The sequence below is a fragment of the Brachycentrus maculatus genome, unplaced genomic scaffold (assembly GCF_059751285.1).
Source record: "Brachycentrus maculatus isolate JH-2025_06_01 unplaced genomic scaffold, ASM5975128v1 h1tg000046l, whole genome shotgun sequence".
In the NCBI taxonomy this organism is placed as follows: Eukaryota; Metazoa; Arthropoda; class Insecta; order Trichoptera; family Brachycentridae; genus Brachycentrus; species Brachycentrus maculatus.
The window spans coordinates 1,183,163-1,202,604 of NW_028280800.1; the positions used below are offsets into that span (position 1 = coordinate 1,183,163).

The window sequence follows — 19,442 nt, forward strand, 5'->3', positions numbered from 1 at the left end:
ATTCAGAATAATTTTTCATTATTTTCAACTGAAAAATGTAATTAATCTAAAATGCAAACCTTAAAAGACGCACTTTTAAGGCTTGCGTTTCAGGTTAATAAATAAAGTAATTATTACATGGATACATTTATTTTAAAGTTGGTCCAATTGAGAATTATGAACTCACATTATGAATGCGATTTGTGTGATTTTGGAGCAGATTTTTTTTTAAAAATAACAGTTTAAAAAAACATTTATCATTTTTTGCGTTCCAAAAACAAACATATGTCAAAACAACAACAAAAAAACTTGCTCGTTCATGCTTTTGGCATAACTGGAATGATACTAAACCTTTTTTTTAATGAAAAATGTGATTAATTTTTTTAAAAAGAGGTTGAACAAAATGTTGCCATACATAATACAAATAAAATCTCCCCTTGTTATTATTTTTTAATATCAGTAATTTTAACATGGTAATGTTACATTCCTGTCACATCACAATGAACTGATGCACTACCATATTAGCATTAAATTAAATTATGAGTGAATACTCAGTTCATAAAAAATGTGTTTAAAATAAAAACACTATGAAAGATATTTTTATTAAAAGCAAATTGAAAATTGCAGTTAAAAAATATAATAATTCAGAATACCGCAGCACATTTTAAGTGTGAACGAAATCACATATGTACACAATGCAGTGAGATTGAAAAACACAAAAAAGGGGGCAATTTTAAACATAAAAAAATAACAATTTCTATACACTGTAAAAGGGAAATATGATATATTTATATATTTTTTTTAAGTGAAAAATTTAGGAATAAAAGCATACAGAGTCATTTTGTCAGCGCCTCTTTATATGTGTAAGTATTACAATTTTGATAAATCAGTAATTTGACATTAATTAGATGCACTGTTGCCATTTTTCCAGATTTGAAACGATAATTATTGGAAATTTGTTTTTCTGGTGTGTGGTACGTCGTTTATGTTTCTTGTATTATGTTTTTATTGTTTTATTAATTAATATAACCACTTAGTAAACATTTAAAACAAGCATGCATAAAATAATTGTAAAAAAAGTAACAGGGTATCATAACACATCAGTAGAGAAATATTATGCACATCGGTAAAGGTGGGGTTAAGTTCTTAGAAAGAGGAGGGGGAAGTTAGCCGTTTTTTTCTTTTCAAATATAATTAACAGGACACATTCTTATTCACTTAAAGAAGTTAAATTATGTTCAAAGTTGTACTATATCAGATATAAACTATCCACCTACATAGTGTAGTGGTAAGTATGTTTGACTACCGTGCTGGAGGTCCCGGATTCGATTCCCAGGGGTGTCAAAACAAATGTGAGTGCCTTTCACTCTCATATTTATTAAATATAACATCTGGACTGGTCATGAAAGGGAAGACCGATCACCCTAACTTCATGCAATTAATGATCAACAATGAGTCAGTGCGATGCAGTGCCCTATGCACCATTGGGTGCAGATAAGGGTTGGAAGAAGATACAAATTATATGTATGAACATATTTTGGGTTAAGTTTTGTAATTTTTTTTAATGGACATTATTTAGAAAATATAGGTAATGAAATATTGGTTTGCAAATCTGTATTCGCCACCTTGAGCTGTTTATTGCAGTTCTCATACTGCCATGTGTTTTATGTTATCTTATAAAATGTAATTTAATGCAAAACTATAAATGTTGATCTTTATATGATAATAAATTTATTCTATTATGATATAGGTGTACACCGCTATACACAGTGGATCTAAAAGGATTCTACTCTTGACCAATGACTCACCTTTTTTCAAATGGATTTATGGGTATTCATTGATCGATTCGCCAGTCGCTCTGTGTCCATTTGATTACCCTACTTTGTGGTAATATTTATCAATTTTTCATAAATGATATTAAATGCTCCAAAAAACGCACCACAATAGATTTCAATAAATAGTGGTAAACACCAAGTAAAAGTTAAATTTTAAACAGAGTGATATTGGATATATTTCAATAGAAAAATGCATAGTTAGATTAAGGGGTTTGCGAAATTATAAAACACACATGAAGATGTGAAAACACAAATAAAAAAATCTACTGACATTGAGGGATTATTTTTTTTGCAATTTACTTACGATTTTTTTCTAAATGTATTGAAAACAATTTAAAAAAAAACTTGTTTTAATGGCGACTTGATTAATTTAATTAATTCCGGAATTTCATGCACAGTAATCAAACATTAAATAAATAAAGATTTAAGTACTGCTAAATATCTATTTCATCCAATTAATTAAAATCATAAACTTTAAATTTCATTTTAAGTTTAAAAATTCCCTCTGTTACTTTTTTTTTAATAATGAAAAAGAAGCATGCAAAATTTTATGGATTTGTGTTTTTGATTTGAAAAATATAGTTTCTACTTATATATTGTTATTTTGATTCTTTATAAATACAACATTTAATGAAAAAATTTTGATATCATAAAAAATATAAATACTGGACAAATTTTCCATTCAATATTAATGCAACTACGTAGTTTGTCATATACGTTATTCAGATTAATGAAAAAATTGAGTTATGATATTTTGTTTTGATTTTTATATTAACTCATTTTGGAGCCAAAATACATTCAATACCAATATTTAAAGTAGTAAAATGTTGAACACAAGTATGAAACAAAAGCTAATTTCAGGTCAAAAACACAAAAAAATATATAAAACACCTCAATCGCATGCAAATGCTTTAACACATGCTATCCTCCATGCAAATTTACATAAAATAACAATATTACAAATTTTAAAATATAATAATTTAGCTATTTATTTTGAACAACCCGTACACTACTGTCATAAATCATTATTTTATACTTATAACGGTAATTTACTGGGTATGTGATTTATTTTATAGAAAGAATACATATTTTAATACTGCCTTAGATTCTTATGTATTTCTGGCATAAGTGGACATCAAATTCACCATTCTGCCCATTATTGAACATCTATATTGCATTAATTTTCGAACAATTCCATCTGAATCTTTTTATTAGAATTAACAGATGGTGCTGCTATCAGTTGAGAACTTTATGTAGTAAACAGCTTTCTTCATTTGAACATAGGTGAAAACTCATATTTGGGAGCTAGTGACTGAATAAATAAGGTGATTCACTGGACCATTTGGATTCATTGCCAGAAAAGAAGGTAGTTTCTCTTTTGTCTTTTAGGCGGCAAAAGAGTGGAGCAAACTGATGACCCGACATAGTCCTGAGGTCCGGGATGAAGGCACGAGGATGACAAAGAAGTGAAAAATATGAATGAATACTATTTTTCAATAAGAAAGAAGTTTGTTTGGAAATAGAAAATGATTTCTTATCATTACTATAGTCACTTATATATATATTTAAAATATACATATTTCCAGATGCATCCAAGCTAGTTTAATACTAGAGTAGCTGTTTTATATAGCCAATAGCAACTTCAGTATTCAACCAATAATTTTATTCCTTGAAACATTTTCTGTAACTAACTTTAGTTAGTTAGCAACATTTTTTTGTTGATGTAATAAAATTTCAAAAGAAATAAAAATTCATGCATTTCATGCGATATAAAATCAAAACATTTAAAATGTTTAAACGTTTTTAAAATTTACAAAACTATGTAGTCGAACTACAAAACTTCTAGCACACAAAAATATTTATTTTCATGTTTCAACTATATCACACAAAAACAATAAATAGGTACTATTTTTTTAAAATCTTTTTAAACTTGGTTCATATATTAATTACTTTTTAAAATTCTTAAAAGGTGATTCATAAAATATCATGTTAAATTAACTGTTTTGTAAAAATAATCAAAAACTGATTTTTCATCTTTGACTTTTAAGCTATGTGGACATTTATTTATTAATTTTAAATCAAACACAGATTTTTTGAGTCTACCAAGTTGTATTTTATTAACAAAAACACATAAAAAATTATATTGTGACAATTACCTACATCCCCCATTAGCTACTGTTGTCTCCCATAAATTATTGCTGCATGTGTTAAAACTGTCACTTAGAATTGTATAGCTACATAAGGACCGTAGTCCATTTGATCTTCACATTCGTTTGATAATGCCCTAACAAGGCGAAACAATTGTCACAATATAATTTTTTATGTGTTTTTGTTCATAAAATACAACTTAGTAGACTCAAAAAATCTGTGTTTGATTTAAAATTAATACATAAAATAAAATGGAGTTCTACAAATTAAACGCCAAATCAATAAATAAAAATATGTGGACATTTATTGATTAAATGTATTAATTTCTTAGTTGTGATAAGCGTTTGCAAATATTAGGGGTAAAAGTTTTCTCTTTGTTAATCTAATTCGATCATCTACCAAGTCACATTTTAAAAAATATTTCCCCTTTTTATACATGTTGGGGATATTTTACTGTCAAATAGTATCTTTTTCAAATCTAGAAAAAAAAATCTACTCATACAATGAACACAGTACTGTGTTCATAAATTGCTACCTTGATTGAAAAAAAAATGTTGAAGATAAGGATTTAAATCTTACTTTTAAGGGTCAGTATTATAACAAACATATTCAATATTTGATCTAATCTAGTGTAAAAACATTTGTTAGCCATTCGGGAATCGAGCCCGAGGTTTCCTGGATGGTAGTCAAATGTGCTAACTGCTGCTCTACAGTTTTTGATAGAGAATAAATATTTGGCATTAAGAAAATATGAATAAATGCTTAGATTCAGAAATTTTTACATGAATTTTTCAATGATCAAAAGCATATTTTCACTGCAATCAAATGATGATTTGAATTTATTAGATTGAAATTTATATATATATATATATAAATTTCAACAAGATTTTTATTGATATTTCAACAGAGATAACAAAGTTGTTGAGATAAGAAAATGAAAGTCTGGAAATTGGATCGTTTAAATGTTCACGTTGTAACAATCACCCAAGCTTAAATATTCATAAAACTCAAATTTTGAATGAACTACATGTGTACATTGACATCAGAAAAATTCCAATTTATCGCATTCAAATTATGTTATCTGTTGAAAAAAGCAAAAACCTTATACCTTTTTGGGTTAAATCCAGTATTTGTGTGTCCAGATTAGAACACTCAAAATATTGTTATTATAGCATACTACAATATCATGCAAACATATTAAAATACGAGGACATGCAGAAAGCATGCACAAGCAACATGCAACATGCAACATGCAGCATGCAACATGCAACGGTGAGTGTAGATGCATTATCTCAATATGCCATATGCAGAATCATGCAATAGTAAAACACAAAACATCAACACAATGTTGGAAGCCATGCTAAGCTCTTTACATGCAATGTGCAACACCTACAGGACTCATGCAAGGACAACATATTCAAAACCGTCACATATAAGTACAGTTTAGGGGCATAAAAACAAACAAGTGTCCACCAAAGGATCAAATTTCAACGGAGGAAAAAAGACCTATTTATCAAACATAAGCAATAGTTTATGGTTGGAAATCCTCTTAAAAATATCTCAGAAAGTGGACTGAATTATTCCATGGAGATTATTATTAATGATGGAATTAATCAAATGACTTCAATGGCTGGTATATACACATTAAAGACTTCAAAAATGTGTATGGTTGATCACAAAATATATTTAGAATAGCAACCTGGCTACTATGTATATAGTGATAATAGCAACCTGGTGATGTTACAGAAAGGTCACTTCACCTTGATAATTAGTTGTCAACAAAAATATTGATTTCCATCACTTTGATTTGCGACCGCAAACCGACAATGAATGCATCGCTGAAAAATGCATGGCTAATGGTAAAATTATATACAATACCGAGAGATAGAGACAAAACTGATCTTATACCATATGCATTCATGAAAACATTAGCTTGTTTGTGTAGAGCAATAAGAATTTGATGAGTAAAATATATAACCATTCTAATTATATATCTAAAATGTATTAGATTATTGAGTAATTTGATTATATGATGACTTGATGAGAGAGACCAAGATATTTCCGGGGTCAAATTAATCGATTTACGAAATAATGCAATTGTTTTTATATATTTATTATCGTTTTTTTTAAAGAAAAATATTTGTGTTTTTATTAATTACACAAATATTTCAATTTCATACTATTTCTGTGAGCCTAAGCGGCTCATTATTAGAAATAGGTATCAAATTGTGGTAGAGTGGGTTCGAACCGAGAAGACATAAGAGTCCGCGACACTAACCACGGGACCACAACCCGACACTGAATTAAATTGAATTAATTCCATGGCTAATTATCATGACAATTTCTTACCATAAACTATTTTAAAATATAAATGTAGGATATAATTGCAATAAGAGATTTTGATCTACGTTCTTATTAGCCTTCACTGTTCACAATCGACATTGTCGCGGATATATGTCGGAGACCAAGTGAATGATCAGGCTTTTAATATACAAAATGATAAAATTTTTACCATTTAATTCTTAAAACCTATGCATTAAAGAGATAATTAAAACGTAAAATATCAAACATTTTGAATAAATAAAGTATAAAAGTTTATAGGATAATTTTGATGCTAGTCTATGTAGGATAGTATCTATGGTCCAATTATAAGAAAACACAATTATTTATATACTTATCGACGGTTAAGTGTGTCGAATAGAATTTTTGACATTTGGAAAGAAAATACACAAGTTTTAGGTATTTTTTGTTTAAATAAGTAATCTTTTGTGTATAAAAATCTGTGGCCCTAATGGATCTAACCCAGATGGTCCAGATGTGACAAATTTAACTATGCAATCTGATGCTGTAGTTAAAGGAAAGTTAATCTTCAACTTTTAATCTTTAAATTTTATAATTTTTGCCCAAAAGTAAACAATGCATCATATAATACCACAGTGAAGCGCCTTTGAGATAGTATTTTATAAAAATGGCACTATCTAAACTATCCAAAATTATTATATTAATATTAAGAATGAGTTATTTACTATGTCTATTGATCCAGCTCTTTTATTTAAGTTGTTTTATTTTCAATATTATTATCCCTATTCGTTGACATTTAGACAACAATACATCTATAATAAAGACTTTAAAAAAAACATTTTTATTACCTTTTTATTAAATTAATTGACTGTAATTATGACAAATTATTTGAAATATAAATATTATTAGTGGTATACCTATATTATAGATTTAAAGAATGATTGTGTATATTTATATATTTTCTTAAAACATGCCTTCATGCGTTTATCTGTTTTACACTAAACAGGGATATAAATATTATTTGGTTTAGTAAAAAAAATATCTAAGGTTATATAAATGCTTTAAATTTTCTCAAAAAGGATAATATTCTTTGTATTAGTGACTCTAATCATTGCGCTGAGCTTATATGAATATGTCAATAAATGCTTTTATGAACGTGGAGCTGTTATGAACATTAGTGAATAAATGCCAGTGGAAGGAATTGATAGAGTTTGGAAATAACTTTTCAACATCTGTTGTGATGGCTGTATTTTAAAGAGTTTTTAAACAAATACAATTTTAAACTGCATAATTTAGGGAAAACCATACTTAACTAATAGTAATACCAAAAACAATTAATTGACTGTATATTAACACCTTGATAAAAAAAAACAACTACTAAAACAATCCTTTGACACAGTTCAATTTATCACCAGTAGGTGAATTACGTTTCAATATTCCACTCAGTCAGCATTTTCTTATGTATTGGACCAATTATATAGTTGCAGTCAGATATACATACAAGAATTTCAAGAGCATTTAATATATAAAACTACAGGGATTTATATACACGTACATATATATATATATATATATATATATATATATATATATATATATATATATATATATATATATATATATATATATATATAAAGGAACAAACGTCATTCATAAGTAAAGAAAGGAAAAGGCGGTAAATGAATGAATCAATGGGCAAAAATTGATGATTGATAGAAATAAAAACAAAACTTTGAACCAACTCAGAACAACAGCATGGTAAAGGTTATGACTAAAATATTCAAAAGTAAATTGTTCATATCTTACCGTATACTTAAAATTAATTCACATATTCATGGCGCTTCATCTGAGACATCTAAGTGTTGAATAAATATAAAACACTGCTCTGTGTTCGTATGTAGGGCAAAATAATAACACATTGTGTATTGATTTAAACACTTTTGGCGCATGAAAGATTCGATTTGATCAAAATCTGTTAAGCTTTTGTAGGAATCAATAAAACAAAAGCAATAAACATTGAAATTGTCCTATAAACATATATGGGTTTAAAGATTAACAACACTTGTGTGTTTGAGGGCTGTCAACTAGGCCGGCTGTTTGTTATATCGTGGCAACGGTGAGACATTTAGGTTGGCTAATATTGCTTCCGCCTGCGTAGTAGAGTGGTTATGGAGTTTGAGGTCCCTGAGGCTTAATTCCCAAGGAGATTGAAATAATTATGGATTTTTTACTTTATGTTCATTTAATATCCATCTAGACTGGTATTTGAGGCTAAGAACTGCTTTCTCCTTGCTTCAATGTAATTATCGATTGGGATAACACTAGGTCAACATGATAAAATGGTCTATGCACCATCGGCTACAAATAAGGGTGCAAAGAAGAATAATATCGGAGCAAGTATGTTTTTATCGGAAAATTATTTGTTTCATACTTGTTTTCTTTGCTGCCTTATAAATATTCCATCCCGCGATGTTTTTTACACTGTGACTGTGTCATCGGACGTTAAAGGTTATTGTACCAGCTTTTCATAAACCAGCTAGCTATCTCAGAATAGGTAGTGAAATAGCTAGCAATCACACATGTATATAATTAATGTATGTATGCACAATTTTCATTTTCTCTACCAGAGATGATTCTTTGTGTAAGAATTTTTTTTAAATGAAAAAAAAAGCTGAATTTAGAGCCAACAGCGTGAATAGTAGAACCTTTGCACGTGTGGCCTTATACTAGTATTGCACATTACCTATGTACATATAAGACATCACCATACACTGTCAGAATATGGATTACATACTTTTCCGAAAAAACTATTTGCAAAAACAATCGCCCAAGGAGTTTAAAGATAGAATTTTCGAATAAGTAAAAAATGTCACAGCAGTTATAACTTTAACCTAATGTGTCACTAATATGTATCAATTCCTTTTTACTTACGCCACATCTGACTGCGAGTAGTCTTGAATTTTTTTATTTTTTTAAATTACATTATTTTGTGATTTACAATTTGTAACATTATAAATCAACACAATACAGCATCAATGTAGAATATTTATGTTAGCACACTTCAAAAGTCTCAGGTGAACGGGAGTGAAATGACAAAACCAATAAATTTTCTACAAAAAAATCACGAGCTTTGCAATTATTGTTAAATTACTGACGATGTCATTACAAAACTGTTATTTTGCATGATATATAATATTTAAAAAAGTTTACGATACAAAAGGAAGTACACTCAATAGCACATTATATTTTCCATTATACCAGTATATCTTTTGGTATAAAACAATATGAAATATTATACATACTGTAAAGTTATGACAATAATTTAAAAATTCTTACTATATAATGAAAGTACAGTAAAAATTATAATTTTAGCAAAACAGGCAATACTTTTTGATAGAGACTTCTCTAATTCGTCACTTTTGAGAAGCAAAAATGATCGGAACGCAAAAAAGGTCGGATTATCAGAAAATATAGAAAAATAAAGATTTAGAGTGAAATAAGTAAATCTCTCAACTCAAAATTGACTTATGTATTGTTCTCTGTATTAAAAACATTGCAATAAACTGCACAAAAGCTGTTATTATTATTAATAAAGAGCAATAATAATACATAAATGTGTGTGCAATGGGACTGTTTCTTCCAAGTAAGGCTAAATTCGGTGGAAAAAAACAACATTTTACAGGAATTACTAAATTATTATCGTTGTTTTAATATTAGAATTTAAAAAATATATAAGATAATAAATGCAGACTCCTGATTATTCATAGTCATAGAAAAATACAAAAAATGGATGATTTCCAAAAAGGATTTCTTTTACATAAAATAATAATGATAATAATAAAAAACTGATATTACGACTCTGGATAATTAGGAGTTGATTGGTAGAATTGCTCCGCTCGGTGACTGTAAACAAGGAGATAAGTCTACTGATGGGTGAAGGAACATAATGAAATGAGAAAGTGTCGTGCTGCTTGGAGCCATACTCACTTTTACCCCGTAAGCCACAATTTTCATCACAGTCTCCACGGAGAACATGCCGGTGAAGGCTATGTTGGAGTATTTCAATACCTGGGTGTACATTTCGTGTTGCTTGTTATACTGTGGGTCCGACGCGTGGTTACGGGCCGCCGAGGTACGACGAAGTGTGCGACACCCGCAAATGGGTGTGTAAAAAGGAAATAAAACAAACAAAATTTGTTAGAAAGGCCGTCGTGTCGTGTGTGTCGGAGATGTAATGAAACGCGAGGTTTCCTGTCGGACTAAAAACACCAAGGGCCAAATAATAAGTGGCAGGCAAGATGATGCATCATTCTTCCACTGGTAAAATAACAAACAAAATGAACCAATGATCACACCGGACAACGAGACAATATAAAAATAAGATTCGACACTAGCTACTCTTTGCAGATTTCTAAACAAAATGTCCGTTAAATCTTCTTAAAAGAGAAAAATAAAGTGTTCATGTACTTACACATATAAAACATTGATAAAATACCAATATTTGAATTACTTTAAAGTTAATCTGACAGAATTTTATTTTAAAAAGTATGTTTTTATCGGCATTTACTTTGTGTAATAACATGATGATTTGAATATAAAAATAAAACACTTGTAAGACCACAATTGAGTTTGTTAATAAAAACATGACATCTTTGGAGAACATCTTCAGTTCTCCAAACTTGTTGTGTTTACATTATAAAAGTGACTTTACAAAAGTTCATTTGACATTTTTTAAATTGAGAAAAAAATATGATCCCTTGCATTAATCTAACCATGCTTTGAGGTGGTTTGTTAAATTCTTATATTACATGACAGATCTTTTAGAAATCGTAGTAAACTCAGATTTTTTTGTATATATTTGTATTCAAAGCATTGAAATCTTTAATAGCTAGAGAAATCTCTAATTTGTAATTTTTATAAAGATTAGTTGTCCAGTGTTATTATTTATAATGAGCGTGCAGTTTTCTTTGGATAGTGCATGAATGAGGAAAGAAGACTTTTCAAATAGGATACAATAACCACACGAAGGATAATTTCATTCCGGATGTCGGGGATTCATAACAGCGCAGCGTTAAAAGGTATAAACAAATATCGGCATTCCGTCGGGATCAAGCCACACCGCCATTCCGGACAAAATAAAAAAAATGGAGATGCAGCATGCGCCTCGTGCGGGAGTTTGCAAAAACAACAAAATCATAAACGTAACACGATCATGCTTTGGAGACATGCGATGCTGTGACACAAACGTAAAAAAAAAATCAGTGCAGATGACAATGTATTCACACACATTCAAAAATGATGCAGGCAATGGGAAACATTCGATGAAGTGAGGTATGATTTTTTTTAAAATAAATCAGATGATGAAAAAATATACGTACGATGAAATGTAATCAATTCACATGCCATTTTTGGATCAATAATATATTGAAGGTAATATCAATCAGTGGCGTGCACAGAGTTTTTAATGAGGGTAGGCAGTAGGGTTAGGTAAGGATGAGGCAGAGTAGGCACTGGTCGCGTTTCTATATGGAACGCGAGTAATCCAGGGAAGGCACTACTTTTCTGCCTATATATAATGTACGCCTCTGATTTCAATATCCCAATTCAAATTGTTTATGATTAAAAATAAAAAAATAAAAACATCAAACAAACATGCATTAAAAATAATACACATAAACTGGTGACTGCAGGCAATGAATGATGAATGAGGACACAGCGGCAAGCCATCGGATGCATGAACAAGACTTGTATATGAAACGACATTTCTTGCATCAGCCATCTCGTAATAAGGGTGCATGGACAACATTCACTTTGGAGTTACGCAATAACAAGACAGTATCATGTACGTGGGGATGTGTTTGTTACTTCATTCCGATGCTCACAAGTTACACGAAAACCATTCCAAAATGACAAAACACAAATACGGCATTCCAACACAAATGAAACACACAAAGTTGCCCTCTTAAAAGTAAGTGTATCGAGTATGTATCAAGTGTGTAGAGTTCTCGACGGAGAGCATGCAAACATCCACAGATGTCTTTTGTTTCGTCGTTATAGAAAGAAGATGTTACGGTCGGGTTATTTCACAGGTAAAGCACAGACATTCGAGAATTAAAAGAGCCACATTGAAGCAACCATAAACAAAGTACAAATATTCAGCGACCATTTAAAGTGTTAACATTGAGTGTCGGAATATTTGGCCGGTGTAGATTTCAGACAAATAGCATGCATTACACGTTTGCAGAAACGGGGTTCAAAATGCAAACATTTACATTGTAATTGATTTCTTCTTTCTATAACTGAAAGCGTGTAATGTTGGAATGCATGTCGGTGTATGTGCGTGATCACATTATGTCATTTCATTAGATAAACCTGCAAAGAACTTAGAAAATAAATCAGATTTAAATACACAATTGCTTATAAACAGGTGAATACAACGGTATCACAAATCTAATTGTTGGTACATTTTTCAAATTTAATTCTAAATTTTTAAGTGAAGTGATTTTTGTGTGCTTCCACAAGATAATACTTTGAAACCAAAATGCAGAGACTTCTAGATTATTCTTTTCGTATTGTTTTGGGTTCAAAGTGAAATATATGTTCGATTATTTGCCAATATTTTTGCCATACTAGAGTGCCAACAATTATTGCATTTTACTATTTTTGGTATGTAAAAAAGTATTGTCTAAACAATATTTTATGTTTTTGTAGGTGTAACTTTGGTTGTTTGTAACAAATCTGGTTTTGCAAGATCTGGCATCATTGGAAATAAAATATAAGACATATTATTATAGAAATGCTGCAAATTCAACTAATTAGAATTTAGAAATGGTAAAAAATACATTCGTTTGGTTTATTTGATTGCTTTAAATGATAAATTCACCGTGAAACTTAAAAACTGGAGAATCCATAACAATAATCCATATTCAATATTCGTCCGCCCCCATATATGTGCTGACCATGTGTAGTGGATAGCGCATTAAGATACCGTGCTGGTATCCCAGGTTCGATTCCAGGGGGATTAAAATAAAATAATCGCTTTTTTCATTCTCACATTTATTTTATATTACCTTGGACTGGTACTTGAAGCACAGGACTGATCACCCTGACATCAAATAATAAACGATTCAATTAACATTGCATCGATTGGATGTAGTGCCGTATGCACCATTGGGTGCAGATAAGGGCCAGTAGTAGAAGATTAATATTATTTAGTGTGGTTCATAAATATCTTCCTAACAATATAGTATTAAAATAAGGACCTTTCAAAACATAACTTGTAGAATGGTAATTGTTCAGAAAAAATTCTTATAAAATTCAATAAGGACAAAAAAAAATCATTTAAAATTTCAGTCAAATTACAGAACCCTTGTTATAGAAAAATAAGACAACATTGTGCTATTTATATAGTGCACTAGTAGGCAAACTTGAAGCAATCACCATTATGTAGTTTCATTATTAGGAATGTTAAACTACAAAGATGTCTTTTGTCTTTAAGATTTCACAGGTGAATTTAACATGGTTGCATGTTTGTCAAATGAGCTCAGAATTGTTTGAAACAATGACTGATTTCAGTTCTTTTTGAGTCAGAATTTGCAGCTCGAGTAATATAATATATTTTGATTGCACGGATTGTATGGAATAACAGACAGAGACATACCTTCATCATAAGCAGTAGCGTGTTCAGGACGATGAGAATCATGATGAAATACTCAAAGGGTGTAGACACAACTATCCTCCATATTTTGTACTTGAAGCCAGACCTTTGGCTGGGCATATACCGCTCCAGTGGTCTGGCCCCTATCGTAAAATCTATGCAGGATTTCTGGAATAGAAATGAAAATATGAATTGTAATTGACTTACACAAAACATGTAAAAAAAGCACTTTCATGATTAAAAACGAAGAAGGTATGTGGTTTAACTTTTATAAAACATGAATAACAGCTAAGATGGCATGTGAACTAACTTTTAAAAAACATTAATAACAATGAAGAAAGTATGTGGGTTAGATTAATAAAACATGATTACAAACAAAAAAAAGTATGTAGTTCAACTTATATAAAACATGAATAAAAGTGAAGGGAGCATATGAATTAACTTTAATAAACTATAATTAAAAACGAAAAAGGCACAAGCTTTGGGTTAAACATGAATGATAACAAAGAAAGCAAGTGAGTTAACTTTTATAAAACATGTATAAAAACTAAGAGAACGTGTGGGTAAACTTTTATAAAACATGAATAAAAACTAAGAGAAAGTGTGGGTAAACTTTTATAAAACATGAATGAAATCAAAGAGATCATGTGGGTAACTATTATAATCGTGGATAAATACAAAGCGAGCATCTGTGTTGACTATTGCAAAACATGAATAAAAACACTGAAAGCATGTGGGTTTACTTTTAAAATAAGTATGTTTAAAATATAATTCTTGACAAAGAGAGTTTGACCATGTAATATTTGCATATTTTATTCCATTGTCTATTGCAGGCTGAACCTGCTTCTTCCTACATCCTTGCGTAAAATATATGCAACAATTGTCATAATGCAGTACCGTAGAACGGGGCTACTTGACCCAGTACAAAAAAAATTATATCTGTATTTGGTCTACAATAATGAACGTATCAACATGATTCATTGTTTCCCTGACAGGTGACACTTATTGTCACGATACTTAAATCGATACCATGATCTAAATATTTCATTTGTACTGGTTCAAGTAACACATTAAAGCTCAAGTAGCCCTGTTCTACGGTAATAATATTTATTGGAATGATTGTATTTTGCTTAACGTTTTTATATCATTTATTTACTTTGGTTCTGTTAGATGGTACAAATACACAAATCATTCTTTCCAAGATGGTAGCCGTTACAAAAACAACTATAGATACCTGATTTTTGTCTATCTCCCCGTCCTGTAGTTCCGCCTCGCCCTGTTCCTGGAAGGTGATGATGATGAGCGCAACGAAGATGTTGACGAAGAAGAAAGGGAACACCACAAAGTAGACAATGTAGAAGATGGACATCTCTATCCGAAAGTTCTGGATCGGGCCCACGTCCGTATACGTGGCGGCCATTGAATTTTGAAGCACCCTGAAAAACAAATTTGTACAATTTTATCAATGTTATTCAAAGCAAAACACGGAAAAAATATAAATAAATTTTATCTTCATGAGAGGTTGATATTGAAAATTCAACTCATTAATATATTATACAGCTGTTAATCACTCATAGAACCGCAAAATTGACTAATAAGCAACTATTTGAATCAAAGTCACATTTAGTCAAAAGGAAATTGAATCATTATAAAAGATTTTTCACTTTGATATTATTTTATTATGCCCATGAACTGGTATCTGGTAGTCAAAAGGAAATTGTATCATTATAAAAGATTTTTCACATTGATATTATTTTAATATGCCCATGAACTGGTATCTGAATCGCAGGATGGATCCCCTTGCCTTCATGTAATTAACAATTAAGGTGATACTCCATTAATACAATGCAGTGCCCTATATATCATTGTTTGCAGATACGGTTAGAAGAGAAACATTAAAATCATAGGCATTATATAAATACCAAAAAAAAAAAAGTTTTGTCCCAATTCATTGTTTTGAGTTTTTCCTTGAATTTGCATATTTGTGTTTTGCATGGTCAGCTTTTTTATGGGACTTGTCTTTCATGCGGATATGTGTGGGCGATCATCATTTTTATAATAATTTTTTTAATGTAAGAGAGAAATATTTGTGTTTTTCATATTCTTACAAAAATACTTCAATTTCATACTATTTCAGTGAGTCTGCACACTCATTATTAGAAATAGGTATCAAATTGTGGTAGAGTGGGTTCGAAGCCAGAAACTGTGACTCAAGTGTCCGCGAGACTGACCACGGGACCACAACCAAATACCGTATATTGTGTATGTAATGACAAAATGGAAGTAGTGTGTTATGTGAGAGTTGTACTCACTGTGGCCATCCCTCTCCAGTTTGAACAGCAAATAGAGTTAACATCGCAGTGGCTACATTGTCGTAGTGGAAGCTCTGTGTCCCCCAAACTCTGTCCTCTTTGGTTGGTAGCAGTGAATCCGATTCGTATTTGAAAAATGAACCCCTGGAAAGAGATAAACACAGCATGAATGGACTCCTGAAGATGCAAAACAAACTATTATGTAAATATGTATGCTAGTATTCTCTAGCAGGCAAATATCCTGGCATCACCCTTTGACTACCAAAATCCGATATATAGACTTTCGGTACTCAAGCGAGAACTACCGGATCCATCGGATCTGACATCATGATTTATAAAAGTATCAGATACATTTTGGACAGTATGTTAGAGATTTCTACAGGGTTGTGCAATTTTTTTACTAATTGATTCAGCAATCGCTTTGTGTTAATATCTATCCATTTTTAATTAAATTTTACTTGGTAAATACTAATATTTCTTAAGATCTATTGTGAAAATCACTTATATTTGTTTGGCCCCCCCAGGGGCGGATGGGATTGAGGAGGTAACAAATAAATATAGTGATTTTTCACTACAAAATTTATTCAATATTACCCTGGATTGGTACCCGAAGCGGAGGGCTGATCACCTTTTCTTCGTGTATTAATTGATCAAGATTACACTGCGTTTATATGATGCGGTACCCTATATACCAGGGGTTCCCAACCTTTTTGTACTCAAGAGCACATTCTGAAATATCGGTAGGGTGGCGGGTACCATCTATTTTTAATCGCCGCTAGACATGTTGCAACAAGTACAGTCAGCAAAGGCACTACTTATACATACAATATTGCAAACATACAAACGTATTTAATAAACTTAGGCACTTAAAACATTAAAACTCTAACAAATAAATAAAAATAATTCGTATTTTTGATTAATGATTATGAAAAAATTCTGTTTATGAAAGAATAAGAAATGCCAGGATCAGGGAAATATGCGAGATCGAACATGTCCTTAGGTGGGGAAGGCAACGAAGGAGACAATGGTATGGAACCATCCAGACTCCCCCACATCGCACTGTACGGTTAGCCCCATGGTAGACGACTCCTGAGCAGACCACCAAAGAGATGGATCGATAGCTGGGAATCGATATCGCAAGAGGCTAATCCCTCTTAAAAACAGGCCACAAGGCCTACAACAAGATGAAAAAGAAGAAGAAAAAATTCTGTCTCTTTGAATAGTGGCGGACACATACCACGGGCACCATGGCGCTTGCGGGCACGGGGTTGGGAACCTCCGCTATACACCATTGGGTGCGGATAAGGGTAAGAAAAATAGGTACAATATACTACTCACTGGCACTCCTTCATGCTGTACTTGCTCTTGTCCGTGCAGTGGAAGAACTTCCCGTTGAAGAGCTGCACGGCGATGACAGCGAAGATGAAGTGAAACAGGATGTAGACGATGAGGATGTTGATGACGTTCTTTAGCGAGTTGACCACGCAGTCGAACACGGCCTTGAGCTTGGGTACGCGCTTGATGGTCTTCAGCGGCCGGAGCACGCGCAGTACCCGCAGGGACTTGATCGTGGACAGGTTCTTGCCGGCCGCTGTCGATGTACTATCACTGGAAGAGGAATAGCAAGAGGTGTATACCATACCAACTAGTCATTAAACACTTCATGCTTTCGAACGAGCAGTGTTCGCGGATGGTGCATGTGTCGTAGCATGCCGCGTGTTTCCACTTGTTTGCAGTCCGTAAGGTAAACAACCCAACTAAGCTTGCCAGTTGCTACTTACTTGATACTTTTTATTGGAATTTATCGAAAATTCTTCAATAAATTACCATATTATATATATTTTTAAAAATGATTATACGAGTAGTAAGACTTTTTTTTTTTTGTTTAATTTTTATTGGTTCCGTGTTGTTTCTTTAAACGGGTCAACTTTTAAATTAGTAAACTCTCTTAATGAAAAATAAAAAACAATCTGATATTTTTGCGCTGTTCATGCTATGAAAAATAGTTTAAAAAAAACAATGTTTAGTATTGCTGCTGCATTTAAAAAATGACACTGCTATTGAGTTAAAAAAAACTGTTTTACATAAAAAGCAAGTTTTAACCTGTCATAGGTAAAAACAACAGTCACAGGTGTATTACACAAACAAGTGCATATTCAAATGTAACCTTGTGTCGAAATTCAGAGTAGTTGGTAAAAAAATTTAGGAGATTTTATTACATTTTAATGTTAGATATTAGATTACATTTTCGTTTGTTCAAGATTAAAATTTTGAACAAACGAACAGTTACATTTTTATTTTTATATAGTAACCTTTGGTATTATATTTATGTATTAAATGTTAAATCTAACACTGATTATTTGAGAATACAAAGTTGTATTTTATCGTTGAAAAAACACATAAAAATCAATTTTGTGACAATTTTTTCACCTAGTTATGGCATTTTTAAACAAATGCCATAACTAGGCGAAACAATAGTCACAAAATTTAATTTAAATGTGTTTTTTCAACAATAAAATACAACCGTAAAGTACCGTTACTCAGGTAACGGTACAATCCCGTTATCCGAGGCTTTGTCCGTACGGGCCCCTCTATGCGGGCGACCGCGCTCCCCGCTCCCCGCTCTCCCTTCCGGGCGGGCGGAGCTCAGTCGACGCATTCGCTCCGTACATATAAAACACGTCAAAATACATATAAAACACGCTTGACAATTTGATGCTTAATGCTACCTTATTTCTATGCTATTCTAATATAAACGTCAGAGGGCCAGACGTCCGCAACAACAACGTAGACTCAAAAAATCAGTGTTTAATTTAACATTTAATACATAAATTAAACTGGAGTTCTACAAATTAAATGCCAAATCTATCAATACAGTATATTAAAGGTATTTGGAGAGGGTTAAAAGCTTGTACTCACGTCATGTCGAACCCAAAGCTGACAGCGGCGCATATGACCACGATGGCGTCCATCACGTTCCAGAACTCCCTCAAGTAGGAGCCGGGATGCAGCACCACACCCACGTCTACTATCTTCAGTAACATCTCTATCGTAAAGACACCGGTGAACGCATAGTCAAAGTAATTTAATATCGAATTTCTGAAACAGAAAACGCAGGTTAAAAGGTTATATGCAACGGTAAACATATTTATCTGTAAAATAATATAATACCGTACACACATATATATATATATATATATATATATATAT

General features: G+C 31.5%; 1 protein-coding gene across 1 annotated transcript in view; it reads right to left on the reverse strand.

Moving 5' to 3' along the window:
• Positions 1-19,442, reverse strand: part of cac (calcium voltage-gated channel subunit cacophony) — a 167,055-nt gene that overhangs the window by 46,307 nt on the left and 101,306 nt on the right. The window contains exons 19-24 of the mRNA XM_088277574.1: positions 19,152-19,331; positions 17,571-17,840; positions 16,233-16,376; positions 15,155-15,356; positions 13,924-14,088; positions 10,251-10,361 (exon numbers count right to left, since the gene is read on the reverse strand). Coding sequence (XP_088133700.1) covers positions 10,251-10,361; positions 13,924-14,088; positions 15,155-15,356; positions 16,233-16,376; positions 17,571-17,840; positions 19,152-19,331 — 1,072 coding nt within the window. The remainder of the gene's footprint in view (positions 1-10,250; positions 10,362-13,923; positions 14,089-15,154; positions 15,357-16,232; positions 16,377-17,570; positions 17,841-19,151; positions 19,332-19,442) is intronic.